Here is a 19213-nt window from a genome sequence, read left to right as displayed (position 1 = left end):
CGGGTGGTGACACGCCAGCCCCCGTGGGAGCCCAGCCTGTGGGGACGTGTCTGCCCTGCGCTGCCCGGGCGCTGTCACCAGAGACCGGCGGCCGGAGCCGTCTGGCCCTTTGCAGCAGCGGGATGGCAGCCAGCTCTCCGTGGTCCCGGTGGCCCGCGGGGGCCCAGGAGGCCTTACACCGAAATCCTGCTGGCAGCGGCTGCTGGGGGTCCGTCTGCAGGCGCGCCGGGGGAGAAGGGCGCATCCTCCGCGCATCCCGAGCCTCAGGCACGGCAGAAGCAGAGCTCCCTCTGGCGCGGGCACCCGGGGGGCGAGGGGGGAGGGGCAGGTTCTGGAAACACCCCCACGGGGGGCACGACGTGCTCCCGAGGGAGCTACCTCACGCTTTGCGTGGGCTGTAGGGACAGCGGTCTGACCCGAGTCGGTACCTCGGCATGGAAGAGCCAGGCAGCAGCAGTGATTGCCCAGCAAAGAGCATCACTCCACTCGCGGTCAGCGCCGGGTTCAACACAACCCGCGCCGGGAATAGGGCGCTGCTTGTTTTTCAGTGGGAGAGTGACAGGGTCAGGGTCTCTCGGGTCCCCCTGTCTGCCCCCACCCCCCCCGCATTTGATTTTCTTTAGCAAAATGAACACCCGACCTGCGCGCGGGTGGGTCTCTCCCGGGAGCCAAGCCCCTTAGGCAGGTGGCTGTGGCTCGGTCAGGGAGGGGGGCAGCCCGAAGAGCCCCCTCCGCCCCCGCCCCGCCCCACGCCCTCCCGGGGAGGCAGCTGGTGGCATGTGGCTCCCGTCCGGGCCCTCCTAGCACTGCTGCTGCCATCACCGCGGGCCCGGCGGCGGCCGTGGCCCTAGGGACCGGGATGCCGGTCCAGGCACCCCCGGGCAGGGGGCAGTGGAGGAGAGAGAACTGCCCCCACTCCGGTGAGCGCAGGCCCCGGGTCGGGTTGGCTTTGGTAACGCCACCCCGCGCCCACTGAGCTGGGAGGGTTGCAAGACACGCGAGGCTGGTGGGCTTTGTCTGGGGCGAGCCATTTTGGGGGAGCGCGCAAAGAGGGCTGGCCATGCACCAGCGAAAGCAGAGCCTCCCCCCAGTCTCCCGTCTTCTCCGAGGAAAAGGGGTCGGGACCCCCTGCCACGCCGGGTCCTGGCTCTCGCCACGTCCCCCCACCCCCAGCCGCGCTTGTAACAGCTCCTGGGCTCCTGGCAAGCCGCTGCGTGCGCGCCTCTCCCCGTGGCATCGCGCCTCTCCGCCAGCCCCGGGCAGGCGCAGGAAAGGGAAGGTCCCCTCGCAAGCTGCAGCCAGCCCCCATGTGCACTGGCAGAGATTTTTCCCTTGTGAACGAGCGGGGATGTAAAACTAGCCCTGAGCAGATGTTCCGGCAAGCGGCTAGCTTGGAGGGGAGCCCCCCCGCCCCCCGCCGCTCATTCCTGCGCTCCCGGCGCTCGCTGCCGCCCCCCGGGCCCTCCCCGCGCTGCCCGATGACCTCATCCCCTGCATGTTTGCCATTACGCTCTCAGTTACCCAAGCTTTTCTTTATTTTCCTTCCCCCCCCCTTTTTTTTTTCAAAAATTAAAAAATATAAATTGCTGCTTTGTGAGATCAAAGTAACGATTTCTGGTGCATCTGGAAACTGGAGGAAAAAATTGGAGCAGCAACAGTTGCAGAACTTCAAAGTGTTTTTTAACAATGATTTTTCTCCTTCCTCTCCTCCCCAATCTTTCGAGCATCAGATAAAGACAATGGGCTCCGTGGCTGTTTTCCAAAGAAATAACCTGCCTAAAGGGCCGTACAAAACCTCGAGTAGACAGGAAACACCTTACACGGCTTTCTTCTTTCCATCAAATAGAAATAATACGAGACTCGCCTTTCGACTAGCCCCAATCCCGTCGCTACTTAAACGGCGTCTGCGGACCGTGTTATAACGTGTAGGGAAACGAGTTTCAGGCTCGGGCTGCCACTAAGTCTTTATTCTTTTATAGAGGCTTCTAACAACCCAGCACATGCCCCGTATAACGCAGCAGCCGAGTGTAACCCAATAACTCGTAGGGAAGGGGCAGCGGGCGGCGGCGAGGGGAAGATTTCCCCAGCAGACGCCCTCGGGCTGACGGGGGGATGTGCAGGTCCCGGGAGCGGCAGAGAAGCGTTTGTGTCCCGTTTGCTAGGAGGGATATTCCTGCCCCGGCACCCTCGGGATCACAGATCCCAAGAAGGGAGAAGAGAGCGGGCGGGGAAACAGCGCTCTCCTCAAGCCATTCTCCCCACCGGGATCTCTTCTTCGGGAGCTCGGTGGCCCTCAGTGCCACCTCTTTCGTGTTTCCAAAGAGAAATACCCGTGACGTTTACCATGTCCCCGTGTCCCTTCAAGCCCGTGGGTCCTAAGGCCGGGGCTATGCCGGCAGAGAAAGCCTGAGGCCGAAAAGGGCGAGCCCCTGGCGGCGGCGGCTCTGGTGGCTTCACCCCTGCGCTCCTGACCCTCTCCCTCCCCCGCACTTGTCCCTTTTGGCCCCTTAACGACTTCAGGACCGCTCCTTTGAACTTGGAGCAGCGGAGAAGAAACCCCCATGTGCTGGGCGGTCTCCTGCGACAGGGAGAAAACCGTCGCGACTCTTCTGTGTCAGGAGACGTAGCTGGAGCCCCGGGAACAGAAACATTCGCCAAGTGTTGGAAGTTAATGGATAGGCATATGAAAGCGGAGAGGGAGAAGGAATGACCGGGGAGCGGCGGAGGGGGAACCACAGCGCTTTGCTCCCTGCTCGGGAGAGCAGCTCCGAGTCTCTCCTCCAGCACCAGCAAAGGCCGAGCAGGGTCACCGGCAGCCAGCAAGCAGCTCGCAGCCGGGGGCAGGGACTCCGGGCCTTTGGCCGCAGCTCTGCCCTCGAGGCGATCCTTCCCCTCCCAAAGCTTGTGGCGCCGGTGGCGGAGCTGCGCGACCCTCAGCGCCGCTTCGCGGCCGCGGCCCCGCCCGCCGCCCACCCCGCGGCCCGGGGCACCCGGCGGAGGCCCCGCCGGCAGATGCGACACGGCTGGGTCACACCTTCATCCCCCCGCCCCGGTATCGGGCTTGCGGGTCGGCCTGCGCCGTGCAAGATCTTACGAGACCCGCTTTTATTGTAGCTGCATCTTCTCAGGCTTCCGAATCAGAGTCCAACACCTCCCGCCCCCCCCCCCCCCCCCGGGCAACGCCGGCGTTCTGATTTTTAAACGGCGGACGCCGTCTGGCCGGTGTTAGACGATTTGCAAAGATTTCCAAGCTCCCTATCCCCTCTTTTAGGTTTCACGACCGATCCCCCACGAGTCGGTTCCCAGGTTTGCGCGGCGCGTCTCATAAGCAACGCTTCCAAGGCCTTTTCGTTTTAACCTCGGTACTGGAAAACAGCGCAGCGACCCCCGCCCCGGGAGGAACAGGGCACACAAGCGCCGGAGCCCCGCTGGAGAGGAGACACCTCGGGGCCCCACGCGATGCATGGAGCCCTGGTGTCCCACCACTCTGGGGGCTCCCAGGACCTCGGCTGTGCAGCACAGCTCCCTCCGCTGCGCGGCCGCGAACCCCTGAACCGCCAGGAGGGCTCGACCCTGCAGCCTTGCCGTGCTCGATGCAAATACGCATCGTAAAGGGCTCCCGAGCAAACGTTCCGGGGCCGGGATCTCCGCAGCTGCAGAGCTTCCCCCTCCTCTTTCACGGCTCAACGCCGGGAGGCTCGTCCTTTCGGAGAGCACCTTTCCTTCAGCGTGCTGCCATTTCCCAGTTATGTCTGCCTAGAGAATGGAGCTGGCTTGGCGTGATCCGAGATTTCAAAACTGTTCGTCTCCCGTTTGCGACGGCAGCTACATCATAGAAAAGGGGGAAATAGCAGGGGGCGAAATGACTTCAGAAATCAGCTCGTGATTATTTCTGGAGAAAAAAAAACCCAAACCCAACAATAAACCGGTAACCTATTACAAATGCGCCTAGAAGACGACAAACGCTATCCCTTTGCACACAAAACGAGTTGACACCTCGTTTACACGCTGGCGCGGCTCGGGAGCTTTTTACGGGGCTAATGTTCGTGTATATAAATGTAAATAGAAATACATTTCCTTCAAAGAAGCCTTCTGAATTTTGGCTGCTGTGACCGGGTTTGGGGGCCTTCGCTGTTCAGGAGGGAGACGGGTCTTTCTTTGTCTCATCACTTAAGTAAGAACAACGGGGGGATTCCGCCCAGGAAACCCACCCAAAACAAACTGGCAAAGGACTGCATATAGACTTTACTTACTGGTTTGATCCAGGTTGCCTCTCCCAGTACCCCACAGGGTAGATAGACGGATAGACAGATGGACAGACGGGCGGCCAGGGGCACGGACAGATTTTTCAAGTTAGGAAAGGAGCCTGAGCTCACCCTGGAAAGGGGTGGCACAGTTCAGAGAGTGGAGTTCACTCGGATTTATTTATTTATTTGGATGGAAGCATATATCGCTTTTGCAGGCACTGCCTCGCACGAAATAAACCCGCACCGACACTTCCCTGTCAGGTTCAGAGGAAGGAGGAGAACGCGGAGTAAACTCTTCCTGAGTAGCTGAAGATAAAAACCACAGCCCAGCCAAGGCGGCCTGGCAGCTCCGGCACAGCACAAAGGGGTCACAACCAGGGGCTACACCACTCAATACTCACCCCCTCTGCCTTGCCAGCGGGTCGTGTGGAGACCAGAGACTACAGCTCTAGATGCCTTCAAAGAGCAACCAGGCACGGCCATGGTCGCCTAAGGCAGCTCCACGCACCCCAGACGCTTCCACGCACGCTCCCGCGGCGGGACACGCAGCGTGGGAGGCAGGCGGGCCCTGGGGTGCGCTCGGGATGGCGTGGGGAGCCCTGGCAGCCCCCTGCTCGCCCGGGGCCCGAGTGCGGTGGGGGCAGCTTGGCGGGGAGCCGGCGGTGTGATTTGGTGCCGGCGGCGGGGTTCCCCAAACGGCTCCCAGGCGGGGACCCCCGGCTCCATCGGGACAGGCTGCCCCCCCCGCCCCCCCGCCTTCCCCCCTGCGGGGCATGCCCGCACCGCCCGCCAGACCTCGCGTTAGCGGCCACTGCCTGCCCCCACAGCTCTCCCGGCTTTACACCTACCTTCCTCCTCTTTTTTATCCCCCCCCCCCCCCCCCTTCTAGTTGTTTTTTCTTTCTCTCTGTATTATTTTTTTTTTTCTCACACGGGATCTTAACTTTTATTCTTGATCTGTTTGCTACGGCCACTGATAGCTTTGTGCTATTTTCAGCGAGAGCAATAACGATTTCCCAGGGCACTTTTAGCTGTCTTAACCATAGACTCGCTTCTTCGGAATCCGCTTTAAAGTGCATTTGCCCGAGACTTAGTTTAATCTCTCTGTCCAAATAGATCTCCCAAACCACCCTACACCACTGCAGAGTCTTAGAATGTGGAAGGAGTCAAATACATATAAATATGCCTTTCCCGGCTCAAAGCTGCCCAGCTCGCAAGAATTAGGGGGAAAAAACTAAACCATATGTGTACGACGCCACATTCCGTATTGCACTATAAGATAAAGAGCTTTGCAGCACCGATTCAATGGAAGTCATTAAAAAGAAAGCCCAGGAAGATTATATCCGTATTTGGGAGGCAAATGCTTGTTTAGAAAACGTATTTCGGAGCACAACACGCTTCGTGAAAATTGGCGAGGCACAACGCGAATCGCTGATGTAGGCGCCTGAAATAAAAGAGGGAGAAACGGCACCCGGCGGGGCTGAGCCCTGGGACCGCGGGTCCCGCTGGCGTGAGCACCGGGGGACTGGGGGAGAGGGGCCGGCGGTGAGGTGCTACCCCCTCGGCTCCGGCCCCTGCTGCCCCGGCGGGACCCGCCGGGCTTTGCCAGAAGAATAAAAACTGACCAGCGGGATTTAGCTAAGGCAAGCGGCGCTGTGCCCTGCAGGGAACGGTGCCGGCCGCTCAAGGCTTCACTTCTCGAAACCTATCAACTCTCTAATTGTTTTCTGTTTCCTTTGCTCCCCTAAACTGGTTTTCGTCCTAGGGAAGTTGCCCTAATTTTCCCCACTGAGATGCTTGAAAAGAGCACTGCTGCCCGCCGCTGCCGCCCCCCGCCTCCCCCCCGCACATCCGTGGGGTATTTCCAGGCGAACCTGGGGTTAACCTCGCTCATCCCGGAGCTCGCACTGCGGCAGTGCTGCGTGCCGGGGCGCTCGGCAGCTCGCACGTGTACTCCCGCCTCGGCGAAACGCGCTCGCTTTGGCCAAAGTAGGATGCAGGCTATCACTGCCTTGCTTTAAGCTCCCCCCGAAAGACCCCGGACGGGGACAAGTTGTGCCCACCCACGAGCGTGAGGCCCGAGGAGGGCGGCAGAGGCGGAGGGCTCCGGGCTGGCCCCGCGCCCCCAGCCTGCTCCTGGCGCTGGAAGACTGGCGGGGCTCTGGCCCCGCGGGGATGCAGGGCCACGCCAGGTTTAGTATCGCACTGCAAATCTGCAAGAGGCTCAGGGTTGGGATACACGGCCAGGATCGGACGTGGCTTTCCAAACCCTACGTCTCTGCTTTTGTTTGGAAGGCAGATGGAGCCAGCCGCGGCAGGGCCGGTGGGGAACCAGTAAAGCCAAGAGGAAAAGGTCGCGTATCGGCTCGGGCTGCAACAACACAAGCCGGGCGTCTCAGCCTGCCGAGGCATTCATCCTGCCCTGGCTGCGATCAGCAGGATCAGGTGTATTTTGCCCTGTCGATCCTATTGCCCTCGCTTGAAAACAAAGTAATGAAAAGGTTTCTCGGGCGGTGCAGCACGCTTCTCCCCCTTTCCCCATGTTACGGAGGGGACGACTCGGGCCAGTCTTCGGCTCGTTTCGAGTTTATCGCGTTTAGGGAAGCGGGGAGGGCTTAGCAAATAACTCTCGATGCGCAGATCTGATCGCGCCTGCACAGCACCCTCCCGAATGCTTTCAAACCACTCGGACACTGAAAGCAGCCCCAGCCCCCGGCTAGCTTGAATAATCGCCGGGAGAGGGGCTGGAGTCCCCCTCGCATGCCCTGGGAGGCTTCCCGACCCCGAAGGTGGGACAGGGTATTATGCTCCGTTTTCTGCTCTGAAATTTACGGAAGGGGCGAGGAAAGAGCCCTTCGGGATGCCAAGATCTCGGGATGGCCTCGGGTGCCGGGGCTCTGCTCCGTGCAGTAAGCAAGCATCGCCCCAGAGGGAGGGAGGAGGAGGAGAAGGGGCTCGGAAAGGCGATACGGAACTTGAGCGTCAAGACGCCTCCTGTTCTTGGGTTTCGGTGTTTGGTTGGTTGGTTATTTTACATTTGGGAGGGCTCGGTGGGTGCCCTGATGCCACGGGGGAGCCCGGGGCCACAGCCCAGCCACGGTGCGGAGCCGCGCAGCGCCGCGGCACGAAGCTGCTGGGAGACCTGTATTCACCCCGCAAATACCGGGCTCCCTCCCCGCGGGAATCAGTTTAAATTTGGAAGCCTTGGGCTGCACCTCCTGGTACCCACGGAGCCCGGGGCCGGCCCTCCCGCCGCGGACAGAGCAGCGAGACACATGCAGAAGCAGCAGTGGGCTGCGTGCCGCGGGGAGCCTCGGCCCCGGGGGCCTTGGGGGGTCTGCCCGCCCCGCAGCCCCCGCCCCGAGCCCGCGGCTGCCCCCTGGCGCCCGCCGCTGCAAACTGCGCTCCCCCGCCGGGACCCACGCGGGAGGCAGCTCCCCCGCAGCGGGGATGCTCCTTCCCACCCACGGAGGCTGAGCAACGCTCCCCACTGCTGTTTTAACTCAAGCCTGTTTCCTCGGTGGGCCGCTCTTTTCGGGGTGGGGAGCGGGGAATGGCTTGCAACAAGCGGCAGGCAGAGGCATCGCACCCTGGAGACACCCACCGGCAGAGTGAGGGACCGAAAGCGCAGAGGGACCAGCTCCTTAAAAAAGAAAAAAACCCACCTCAAACTGTTTACTATTCAGGAAATTTAGTAATTATTTTTCCCCTCCTTGTAGTGGCATTACCCTCCATTTGATATTAGATCCATGCTGGAGGCCCTCGCTTTCAGGCTGCAAAGAGGAGACAAAGATTAAGGAGCTGCAGTAGAGACCATAGTGTAAGTTTCTTTCAGGACGTTTTCAAGCATTTTGCAGCAGAACAAAAAGTATCAAGTTAGAAAGCAACAGCCTACAGGTTTCTGCAAAGCAGAGAGCTTTGACGCTTTCACTGGATCCATTATTTATTACTCTGGATTGAACTGTCTGCCCTCCAGCACGTTTCACTGTGTTTATTTATGCCACAAGCACCACTAATAGAGCATCTCAGGAAGAAATACTGTCACTCGGCACCAAGTGAGGGTATCTTCAACTGCAAGGCTCAAAGTGCTTAGCAAATATTAGTTTAGCCTCCCAATACCTGAGTAATGAAGTCTCCTACATCTCATTTCATAGCGAGGAAACTGAGACAAGGCAGTTAAGCAACTTGCTCCAAGGCATCAAAGAAGGTAAAATATTTTTAGATTTTCTTTGCTTAAGCAAAGAGCAAAACTCTTCCTGCAGAAATAATGCTAAAGGAATGAAAAACTGCAAGGCAGACAACAAAGACCCAAATCAGATTAAAAACATCAGACCAAAATGGCCTTGGTGATGCACATTTCATTGTTTTCTATGAAGCTGTAGCAAAACATTCTACAAGGTTGACAGGAAATCTTCTCTATTTTAATTCTCAGCTGCTGATCCTCAGCTGCAGCTACGTTACACTTTTCTTTTAAACTAACGAGAACTAAATAAAACGCCACCCCCACCCCCCAACCTTCCAGCACCCATTAAATCTTCTCAGGCCATCCAGAGATCTCCCTTGACAACCCCACTCATCATTTACTGAAACATCCTCATAAACCACAAAGATGACATTCACACTTCAGCTAATCCATCTCCTCCAAAGCAGCAGAGTAGAGTGAAGCCCTTTTTGAGTCAGGACTTTGCTGCCTTAAAGAAGGAAAAAAGTTTCTATTCCTGCCAGCATGTGATGCTGGTAAACAGAACGGATTACAACAGCAGCGACGCTCACCACCTCAGTTTTGCTGTTACTCTACACAGGTATATTGTGAATCTACTTTAACAGCACTGTTTCTCTGTAGGAATTAAGCCCATTAGAAATAAGTCCCTTGCAAGAGCACATTTCATCTTCAGCGGAACCAGAACAACCTGCTCCTCTGTACAACTGAGCAGCACACCTGGATCCAAGAATCCAAGATCTTCAGAATCCCAGCCCACCCAAGTCGTTTCTGCAATAGTTACTAAACACCAAAATGATACTCTCCCAACAGGTCACACCAACGCTACGCCACCTGCAGCCTTCACGCAGCCCATATAGTAAGTTCATCCACTTCACAGCTTCCTTCTAGTAGGGGGGATTCACGTTGCTGAGCATAAGCCAGGAGTGTCACAGCTCAGATCAGTTGCCTCCATGGCAGCAGCAATCCTCTCCCAACTAACGTTTTCCCAAGGTATGTCAAGGCCCTTCTGTTTTGTGTGCCAAGGTGCGTGCTGAGCAAACACGCTAGCTCTGGGACAGGAATGGGTCCAGTCGCTGACATGCAGTGTGTTCAGCCTGTGACTAGACAGTAAATCCAGTGCTTCTTGCGAAGTGTTCTTGGTAGGATGGGGAGGAGCTTTCTGTGCATCAAAGCTAGAGTTAAAACAGCGGTCCTTTTGAGATGCCTCGTCCACACGGATTCCACATATGCCCCAGGAACATATGACTGGATTCTTTTAAGAGACACAGGCAATGAAGCCCAGCATTAACTCTGTACACCTTGCTTCCTGTTGCAAGACAAAAGTGTAACCTATACTTAATAGCAAGAATCTCAGGAGAACAGATGGAAGGCAGGACGCACAACATATGTGGGTAACAAGCCTTGAAGAACCACAGCTACTGTAAGGTAAATACCTGCCCTTTCCCCCTCCTCCGAATATCCACACAACTTCAATTTTGGGGGATTGCAAGCACATATGTCAGTTGATGAAGTTTGCCTAAAAATGCTACACTGCCACTCACAGTTTGCATTTGGCCCACAAGCCTAAACAGAAAATTGCTCTTTTTCCCATTCTTGTTGCAGGAACATCTGCCAGGCAGGCTGTGAAGGAGTAAATGTGGGCAGAGCAAGCCCCGACCCACTCAGAAAGATCTTTCTTGGCTTGAGTACTCAAGAGGCACTTATTGAGACCTTTGTTATTCATTCAGCAAACACCACAAAGAGAATCTTGAAATATACTTGAACAACTGTTTCCAGTCACAATAAAAAGTCAGTCTCACAACACTCAACATACACGGTTTTACTTTACTCAGAGAGTGATGTGGTTTAAGGAAGCAAACATGGAGGTAAACAGGGTGAATGAAGCCAGAGACCACCTACACCAGAAACTCTGGGTAATGCCAGAGAGTAGTCTCGTTTTGATACGTTTCATCTGTATTTAGCTTAACAATATGTTTCTATAAACCCTGGGGCACGAGGAAAGTTTTCACCACAGGTAGCAGAGGACATACTTTCAATGTTTCTAACAGAAGTTTCATTAATTTTATCAGCACGTGACCATTATTTCATGTTGATGGATGACAATAAAGTCACACCAACAACAAAGGTATGCCTCGGAAATCAGACCAATGGGAGAGTTGTAGATACAACAGCATGTGGGACAAGTGATGCTGGCCATGCAGGATTTTGCCTGTGTTTGAATGACCTGAATGGCAAGCATCTGTTTTCAGAATAGTTTAGGAGAATATGCTGGTTTTGGCCAGGGTAGTTAATTTTCTTCACCATAGCCGGTATGGGGCTGTGGTTTGTATTTGTGCTGGAAACGGCGCTGGTAACACAGGGATGTCTGTCACTGCTGAGCAGCGCTTACGCAGGGCCAAGGCCCTTTCTGCTCCTCAGGCTGCCCCGCCAGCAAGTAGGCTGAGGGGCACAAGAAACTGGGAGGGGGCACAGTGGGGGCAGCTGACCACAGGGGTAAATCCTCCCCATATGGCATCATCTGCAGCTTATAAGGCTGGGGGAAGAAGCAGGAGGGGAGGGATGTTAAGAGTGATGGCGTTCGTCTTCCTGAGTAAGTGTTACGTGTGATGGAGCCCTGCTGACCTGGGGATGGCTGAGCACCTGCCTGTGGTGGGAAGTGGTGAACAAATTCCTTGTTTTGCTCTGCTCTTGCATGCGTGGCTTTTGCTTTACCTATTAACCTGTCTTTATCTCGACCCACGAGTCTTCCCACTTTTACTCTTTCAATTTTCTTTCCTACCTCACTGGGGGAGAAGTGAGTGAGCAGCTGGGTGGTACTTCATTACCGGCTGGGATTAAACCATGACAGACACCAAGAGAGATCTAGTACCACCTTGCTCTGCCATAAGCTGTTGCTTCCCACCTGTAAGGGTTATTCCATTACCCCTTCAAATTAGCCTCGTACTGTCTTTATATTGATCATATCGAGGAAGCAGATGGCTTACTTTACTCCACTATCCCATACAGCCGTGTGACTTCTTGTGTCAGCCATATGAATGAGGCTATATGACCATGCTATCATACCCAGGCTTTTACAAGCATGCTGTTACCACCAAGCATTTAATAACTTTTAAGAATTTCGGTGCTGGAACTCTTGTCCTGACATTTCATCTTGCAGATAGACCAAATATAGCACATCTGGAACTGATCGAGCCTTCTGGTGTGGCACAGATTTGCTGTTCCTGTCTCACAGCCATGTTGGAGTGCTGAGAGCACAACAGCACAACAGACGTTAAGCTCAGTGCTTAGTTTCATGTCCACAGGCAGCACAAGACCGCTCCTGTAGCGGATAATTTCATCTTCAGTCATGGTGTTCTATGACAGCAATTTACCACAGTAGCAAAATATCTTCCCAGATGTTAAACTGTTTATTGTACCTGGGCACATGTGCTCATCCCTTGGTGCGGGAGGTTGGCATTTGGTTTCATGCAAAATAATTGTGAAACCAAAGCTGCTGCCTAAAAGCAAAATGATCAATGAATTCCATTTACATAATAATGTGGGACTGTTGCAGGTGGACTGGTTTTTCAATGGCAAAAAACCAAATAACTACTACTCTGTCAAACCTTCCACAATACTACCATTAGCACAGCCAACAAAACTGACAGCAAAGACAGTGGGATTCAGCACAGAACCTTTTGTCACAATGAAGAGAATTCTCCATTACTTCAGCTGTCATCTGGTCACGAAAGGACTAAGCGTGATAGAAAGCTTCATTGGAAATTCAGTGTTTAACAAAAGTCTTCTCTCACAACCTAGTGAATTAAAAAAAACAAACCAAACCACAAAAGCTTTAATTAGATGAACAATGTCACATATGATCACAGTTTTGCTACAGCATTTTCCCTGAAACTGGCTGAAGCAATCAGTGAAGTCCCACGATGTAAGAGACTTCTGAAATGACGAGAGGACATGCCTGAGTCCTTCAAGACTTTTGACAATGCAATACACTGGCATTCTTCTTGCAGCTATTGTTGCCGAGTTTATGCAGAATGAAGGAACAGATCAAATAATTTGAGGAAATTAGACCATCCGATATAACAGAAAGATGGATTTTGTTTTCCTTGCAAGAACAGATAACGTCTTTCCTGAACAGAAACCCTTCTCCACTAGACTCCCTATGCTAGCTTGCTAGACTATTTTGCTCTGTGAAGCAATCAATCAGTCATAAATGAACAGGTAGGCAGCATCCAGGAACTCAAATGCAGAGACATCGGTACAGGTGAAAGATCTATCTGTTGTTCTGAACATAAATCTAACCAAGCTGGGCCACTGAAAGAGCATGCTCATTAGATTTAGGACTCAAACCCACTTGGGTCCATATTGTTGCTATTACCAGAACCACACACAGACCCTCTCTGAGTTTTGTCATAATCCTTGAACCATATGGATAACTAGAACGTGCATCAGAGCAGTAATGAAAAATACGCATGAGTCATTCAGAAGGGCCCTCTGGCTCTTACTGATCCTACAACAACTACTGAAATTGGTATTGTAGCTTATCAAAAACAAGCTGTTTTGGGAAATCCCCATTTTGGGAAAACATCCAAAGGCTTTGGATCTGAGGATTAGATTTGGCTTTAGCTAATGGTTTCCAAACAGACTTCTGCTAACAAAATCATCTAGCAAACTGTGGAGACCAGAAAAGTTAAAAGTTTCATGCTATAGTACAGTCCTCAACAAATCAGATAGAGTTTCTACATAAGCTAACATAAAGGCTTTCACCAGCAGTATTTACTGCTCTGCTGTTGTCAGGATGATGATGGCCCTTAACCAAGGATAATAAAACATTTGCTCTGATAACCTATAGTCCCAAAACATTCAGATGCAGGTCAGTCCCCAGGGATCACATTTCACTGTCCTTCCTTAAACTTTCAGCTCACTCAGATTAACTCCCTAACCTTGAATAGAGGCAGCCATAATCCTGCAAAGGAATTTTGCTTGGTTTTTTTTGTAGATAAACACACACTGAATCAGAACTATGCACAAAACCTTCTGGAGGATCTAGGAACCCAGACCATGCTGTTTGAAAACTAAGCATACTTCAGCCCCATCTTTAAGAGTTACAAACAAATCCCAGTATAACGTACAATATACTTACACTCCAGTTATTTGAGGCAGGGGTGTACGCAAAAGCAGTGGCAGCATTAATTTATGAGGTCAATCACCATCTGGAGTCTCTGCTTATTGTTCCTGAATCTAAAATTGCCAGTAAATTCTGTGCTCTAAATTGGAAGCACAGAACTGAGACTCACTATCAGTGTCTTGTGATCAGTGATGACTTCCTAGGAACCACTGGCCGCAAAGGTAATATGTGTATAAATGTTTTACTTAGATCTTAGTTATTCACGTGGAGTTCGTGTTTATCTCTAAAGTGAAACTCTTCCGTTACCTGGAGATGCTGGGATCTGCAGATCCCAACCACTACATACATACTTCACAGGCATTAAACATACAGGAATGGGAAAAGAGGAGATTCTGAGACTAAGACACAAATTACTGCACACACTTGAGGAAAAGGATCACTGAAGAAAAGGAAGTTGACATAAAGGGCCACACAGCAAGGGGTAAGGACACCTCTCCATCCTTCAACTCTTCTTTCTCCAGCCAGGAAAGACGCAGTTGGATCTCTTTCCCACCCAGTCCTGGAAAAGAACACCTTACAATGACTTCCACAGCACCACAGGGAACGTCTTAACACCAGCACTGTGGCTGGGCTCAGGAGTGAGTGTGCTTCTGCAGACCCCCCCCACTGTCTGCACTAACTAGACTTCAGCAGGCATCACAGAGCAGTCTCAGGGAATATGAACTGGATGAAACCAAACATGAAAACACATTTCAGTGGTGCACCTACTGCACTCAAGATGTAAACAAACAGCAAATCCCTGGCACTGTAATAACCTGGACTAGAGTGAGTGAGACAAATCCTTCTGAATACCATAGCATCAAGCCTTCCCCAACAGCTCTCCAAAAAGCTGCTCTAACTCATCCACACTACTTTGTTAAAGTTAACACTGCCACAGAACACCATCTGGAAAGGGTGTTTGCAAAGATGTTCTGAAAAGGAAACAGGGAGGTAGAAGAAGAGCAAAGACATCAGAGTAGCTTAGTATCAAACAACTTCTGCTGGTAGTAGTGAGCACACGTTGCCATAAGCTCAGCTTCTTCTTGCCAAACTCCTCCCAGATGCTAAGTAAACAGCTCAAGGAACGCAAAGAGGCAGCCAGACTCAACCTGAATGCCAAGTTGGTTAACTTTCCAGAAAAGCCACACTCTAAGAAAACTGAAATAGGCAGCAGATAACTGCACACACCTACATTACAGTTGTCTCCTCTCAGGGGACTCTAATGATCATGGCTGTTAGTGGAACTGGGATTATTTCACATTGGGCAAAAAGAGCTTTTATTTTGAGAATTCCTCCACAAGAGCTACTAAAATAAAAAGCTAAGTCAACAATCAGTAGGTGAACATACTCATTTTACACAAGTTTAACTTTCCTGAAGAAGAAAAAACAGGCATGTTTCCTTACTTGAAGGAAATAGGTTAGGCAAGTAAGATTTGTTTGACTGATAGGGGAAAGGGAGGGGAAAACTGCAATCCATTCTTGAATTAAAAAGAGAAAAATAGTAAATTTTATTGAAACACTGCTAAGTATGTAATATATTAAACCTCTACCCCAAAGAAAGGGCTCTTTTGAAACTTTTCTTCCTGCTTCACCTATGTGATTTTCTTAAAAAAAAAAATAATCTCTGAGTTTTGGAAAGACTACTCAGAACAGTTTGGGTAACAAGCCAGAATTGCCTGTTGATGTCACCCCCCCCTCCTTTTAAAATAAATTTTATTGAAGACATACGAACACTGCTATTTCCTTTTCACTGCAAAGAAGGTGTGTGGAATGGCAACCCTATATATTTGGTGATTTGAGTATCAGAAGTGTAAAGACACCTTGAATCTATGACTTGTCTTTGAATATATGCTCCTATCTTTGCTAGTGAAAAAGAGGAACAGGTAGAAGCTAGAGACACTCATGTTAAAGATCTGCAGTATCTCCATGAGCAGTGTTTTAGCTTCTCTTGTGGGACCTTTGCAGCAATCAACCCATGTCTAAAAGTGCACAAGTGTCACAGCAAACATTTTATGCCAAGTCATTAAGCAGTGATAACTGTGTGCCTTAATTTTTTGTCTTAGCTCCCATGCAGACCAATGCAGCTGTTAAACGCTGACAAAAGTTTTGTACAACTACCTAAATATGCGGTTATAGTCCCTTCCTAGTCTGCTACAGTTAATTTGAAACCAAAGACTATTTTTGAATATATTCTTTCCAGAGGACGTTACCTTGGACTTGACTACACCGATTGGTTTCCCATCATTCTGTCTCCATCCACTCTGTTCCTCTAGTCTTGACTAACTTTAGAAACTCTGTCATCATAGAGTTCTTGCATGGCAGTTCTCTTCTCCAGATACCTAACAAATAAATACAGGTCTCAGTACAGATCTGCAGATGCTCAGTCCACAACTTCTTGTTTTGCAAAATTAAATAATTCTTTCTGAATCACCTCACTACGATAATTAACTAAATTTAAAACTAAATAGCTTCTTTTTTTTTTTTAAAGAAACAAACAAACTCACTACGCAGAACTCCACCCAGTTTTGCTAATTCAGTCGTGCAGGACTGCAATCCTTCAGGACAAATGCCATAGGCGTATAACGGTTCTGAGCTGCCAGAGTACAGGATGAACTCAAATTACATTACAGTACAGCAATTTCAAACACAGCACCATTAAGTGCAATGATACACTTAAATATGCTGGCACAGGACCAGTAGGGCTTTCATTACCTTTTAACATGTACTACTACTCAGTCTTCAGAAGAGGCTTGTCTCCTTTTGGCAATTCCCCTTTGCCACACGTTTCCCAACAAATGCCATGGTCCTTGAGTCCCAGTCTGCGGGTTTTGTGGGGCCTACGTCCAGTGCAGGTTGACACCATTCTCCCATCACTGAGCTTTCTTGAGGTTCAGTACTGAGAGTTCATAAAGATCTATTTAATCCCATTCTATCTCTGGTTTCAGCACAATTTTCTAAACAAGTAATTTTGTAAATTTTACAGAACATTCTCTGATTTCTCAACCTAAGATTTCTTTCACATAGGATTACCTCTTTTCCACTGCACCTTTTCTACAGAAATCTTAGATTTGATGCTGAACTGAAAATCCTGGAGCTCCCTGCTAAACCAAACAGCAGGTGGAATAGGAGCAGCTGAAGCACATGTTGTTTCTCACTAAAGCACCTTAGGCCTGATTGCCAGGATGGCACAGGCAGCAGAAGTGACATTCAAGTCCACTCTCTGGATTCTGTGGAGTGACTATCAAAGAGGCCATCTAGCTCAGCAGTCACAGTGAGTTTGAGAGTATGGATAGCCATATCCATACGACACAGTGACTCACTTCACGCAAACTAGATGCAGATATAAAATCATGTTTGATTGACACGATAGGGAGTTTGAAGACACGATAGGGAGAAGCATTAAGTTCTCTCTTCATCACCCTGAGCATTTTGATTTGCAAGCCTGTGTTTTTATTCTAGTTATCCAAGAACACATTCCACCACAGTATCAAAGCTGAATAACCACCAATGGGATGAGCTGTCCATCTGTACCAAGATCACATACACAGCTAAGGATGTTCTTCAGAAGATTAAAGATCTTTCTGCTAGATTCTGATCACCTTGGCTATACCTCAGCTGCTTGCAGCGGTCAATGGAAAAGCCCAAAACCCCATTTGGGCAACCTTATAGTGTGTTTTGCATGATTTCTTCATGAATTGTGAGTGCTTCTGCCCTCCGTCTTTGACTATCCAGACAAGCTCAGTGCTGGTCCCACTAGAAATACCTGGCTTAATGCAGATTTTTTTAATGCAAACACCTTCAATGTTCTACTTGGATTTTTCCTGGAAAAAAAGTTGTTGTTTCAAACCAAAATGATTAAGAAGACAGAAATAACAAAACGTCTGTCCCAGGAAACAAAAGTCCTTGCAACTACTCAGCAGTTTCTACTGAAATCCCACCATTTGTCTTATTTCTTGATAGATGGGGGCAGCCAGTTCTTTGGCTTTTTTTGCTCCATCCTCTAAAACCTTTATCAGATGGGATTTGTCCTCCTGGAGTTTCCTGATTTCATTCCTGATAGGTGCAAATTTTTGAATAACTGACTCTGCTACCACCATTTTGTAGTGAGCAGTGTCGAGACCAGCAGATTGGTGCAGCACTTCTTTGATGCTAAGCCCTGTTACTGCAGCATGAATGGAGACCAGATTGGAGACACCAGGGCGACTGGCTGGGTCGTAGGTCACCTCAGAGGTAAAGTCAGTCACAGCTTTGCGGAATTTCAGCACTATTTCATCAGGGCTGTCTGCTATGTTAACAGTAGCTAACTTCTGTGGGTCTGACTTGGACATCTTCACTGTTGGATCTCTGAGGGATTTTATTTTCTTCGTTGTACCTTAAAAAAAAAAAAGGGAGGGGGAATAATTATGAAAACTGGAAGACAATGTTTTTTTATGACAATTGCTATGAAGACTTTGCAGCAGCATGATAAAGCTCTTTATTTATCCTTGTTTAAAAATGAGTTGTGAGCACAATTGTGTACATTCCTATTTATTCCTTATGCCTTCCCTGCCCTCTTAAGTCACCTCTCTCCTCCCACAAACTAAATGAAAACCTGCACCATTTCTCCCCTCCTTGCTAAGCAAAAACTTCTGTTGGGCCACTTCCTAATATTTTCTGTGTCTACCTGCTCATTTTCCCTGAAAACTCTCTTCTCCCTTGTGTTCCTGGCACTGGAGAAAAGTTACCTAGAGAGCACAGACTGCACATTACTGAAAGGTTCTGTAACAGTGGAGAAACAGGTTAAACCCACTGGTAAAAAAGAAACCCAGAACAGTTAGTCTCCTTATTTTAGGAAACTGCCATGCAAATATCTTGGTAGTTCTCCTAAGTATCAATAAAGACAGTTATTAAAAGCTCCCAAACCAAACAATAACCAGGTCTGTTACAGGGAAAGCACTGTTCAGATACGAAAGGTGCGGGTATTGTACAAACCACTAAGATATATGTGCGTGTACCTGAAATAGAGTAGGAGTATTAGGGGAACATTGTGAGGTACTTTAACAGCATCAGCTGAAACTGTTTCAGTCTTTTACCATGAAACATCATGCATGGAGTACACACACCATCACTGATCTAGAAAGGACTCATGCCGGTTGTTTTTAGACACCTAATACAGCCCATTAAATTATCCACATACTACTCATAGACACGTACGTACTCAGTGAAAGGGTGTTCCAGGGTCCAATTCAGACTGCCCCAGAAAGGTCTGTGTTCTGAATCACCTTTTGTAAGAGTCTGTCTCTTTTCTGTGAATCTGAAGGAGTCCAGGTAATCTAACTGCCTGCAGCTAGTAAGTATGAATAGGTTCCTAACTCCTCCATTCATTTAGGATATTTCATTGGCTTGCATATACTTGTGAACTTATGAAGGTATGATCTTCATCAGACAAATTAAAAGTTTTGGGTTTTTTTTTCCCCACCCTGTTTTTTTTTGTTTGGTTTGGTTTTTTTTTCAAATTGAGGTTTTTATTTCCTGGGAAACAGTCTCACCTGCATCATAGGCTACACTCAGCTCCTCATTACAGTGCTTAGTATTTAATTGT

The 19213-nt window shown here is 50.0% G+C and overlaps 1 protein-coding gene across 5 annotated transcripts in view; it reads right to left on the bottom strand.

Annotated features, from left to right (window-relative positions):
* Window positions 1-10272: 10272 nt before the first annotated feature.
* WARS2 (tryptophanyl tRNA synthetase 2, mitochondrial) overlaps window positions 10273-19213 on the bottom strand; it is a 49821-nt gene continuing 40880 nt past the window's right edge. For 3 of the 5 annotated variants that reach the window (XM_040596983.1, XM_040596984.1, XM_040596982.1), the window contains one exon: window positions 10273-18004. In XM_040596983.1, the coding sequence (XP_040452917.1) occupies window positions 17556-18004 (449 nt within the window). In that variant the 3' untranslated portion in view covers window positions 10273-17555. The remainder of the gene's footprint in view (window positions 18005-19213) is intronic. The other 2 variants (XR_005828274.1, XR_005828273.1) reach the window with 2 other exon arrangements.

The sequence above is a fragment of the Falco naumanni genome, chromosome 5, assembly GCF_017639655.2.
Source record: "Falco naumanni isolate bFalNau1 chromosome 5, bFalNau1.pat, whole genome shotgun sequence".
In the NCBI taxonomy this organism is placed as follows: domain Eukaryota; kingdom Metazoa; phylum Chordata; class Aves; order Falconiformes; family Falconidae; genus Falco; species Falco naumanni.
Note: the sequence above shows the minus strand (reverse complement) of the source record. Positions and strands in the feature narration are given on the sequence as shown.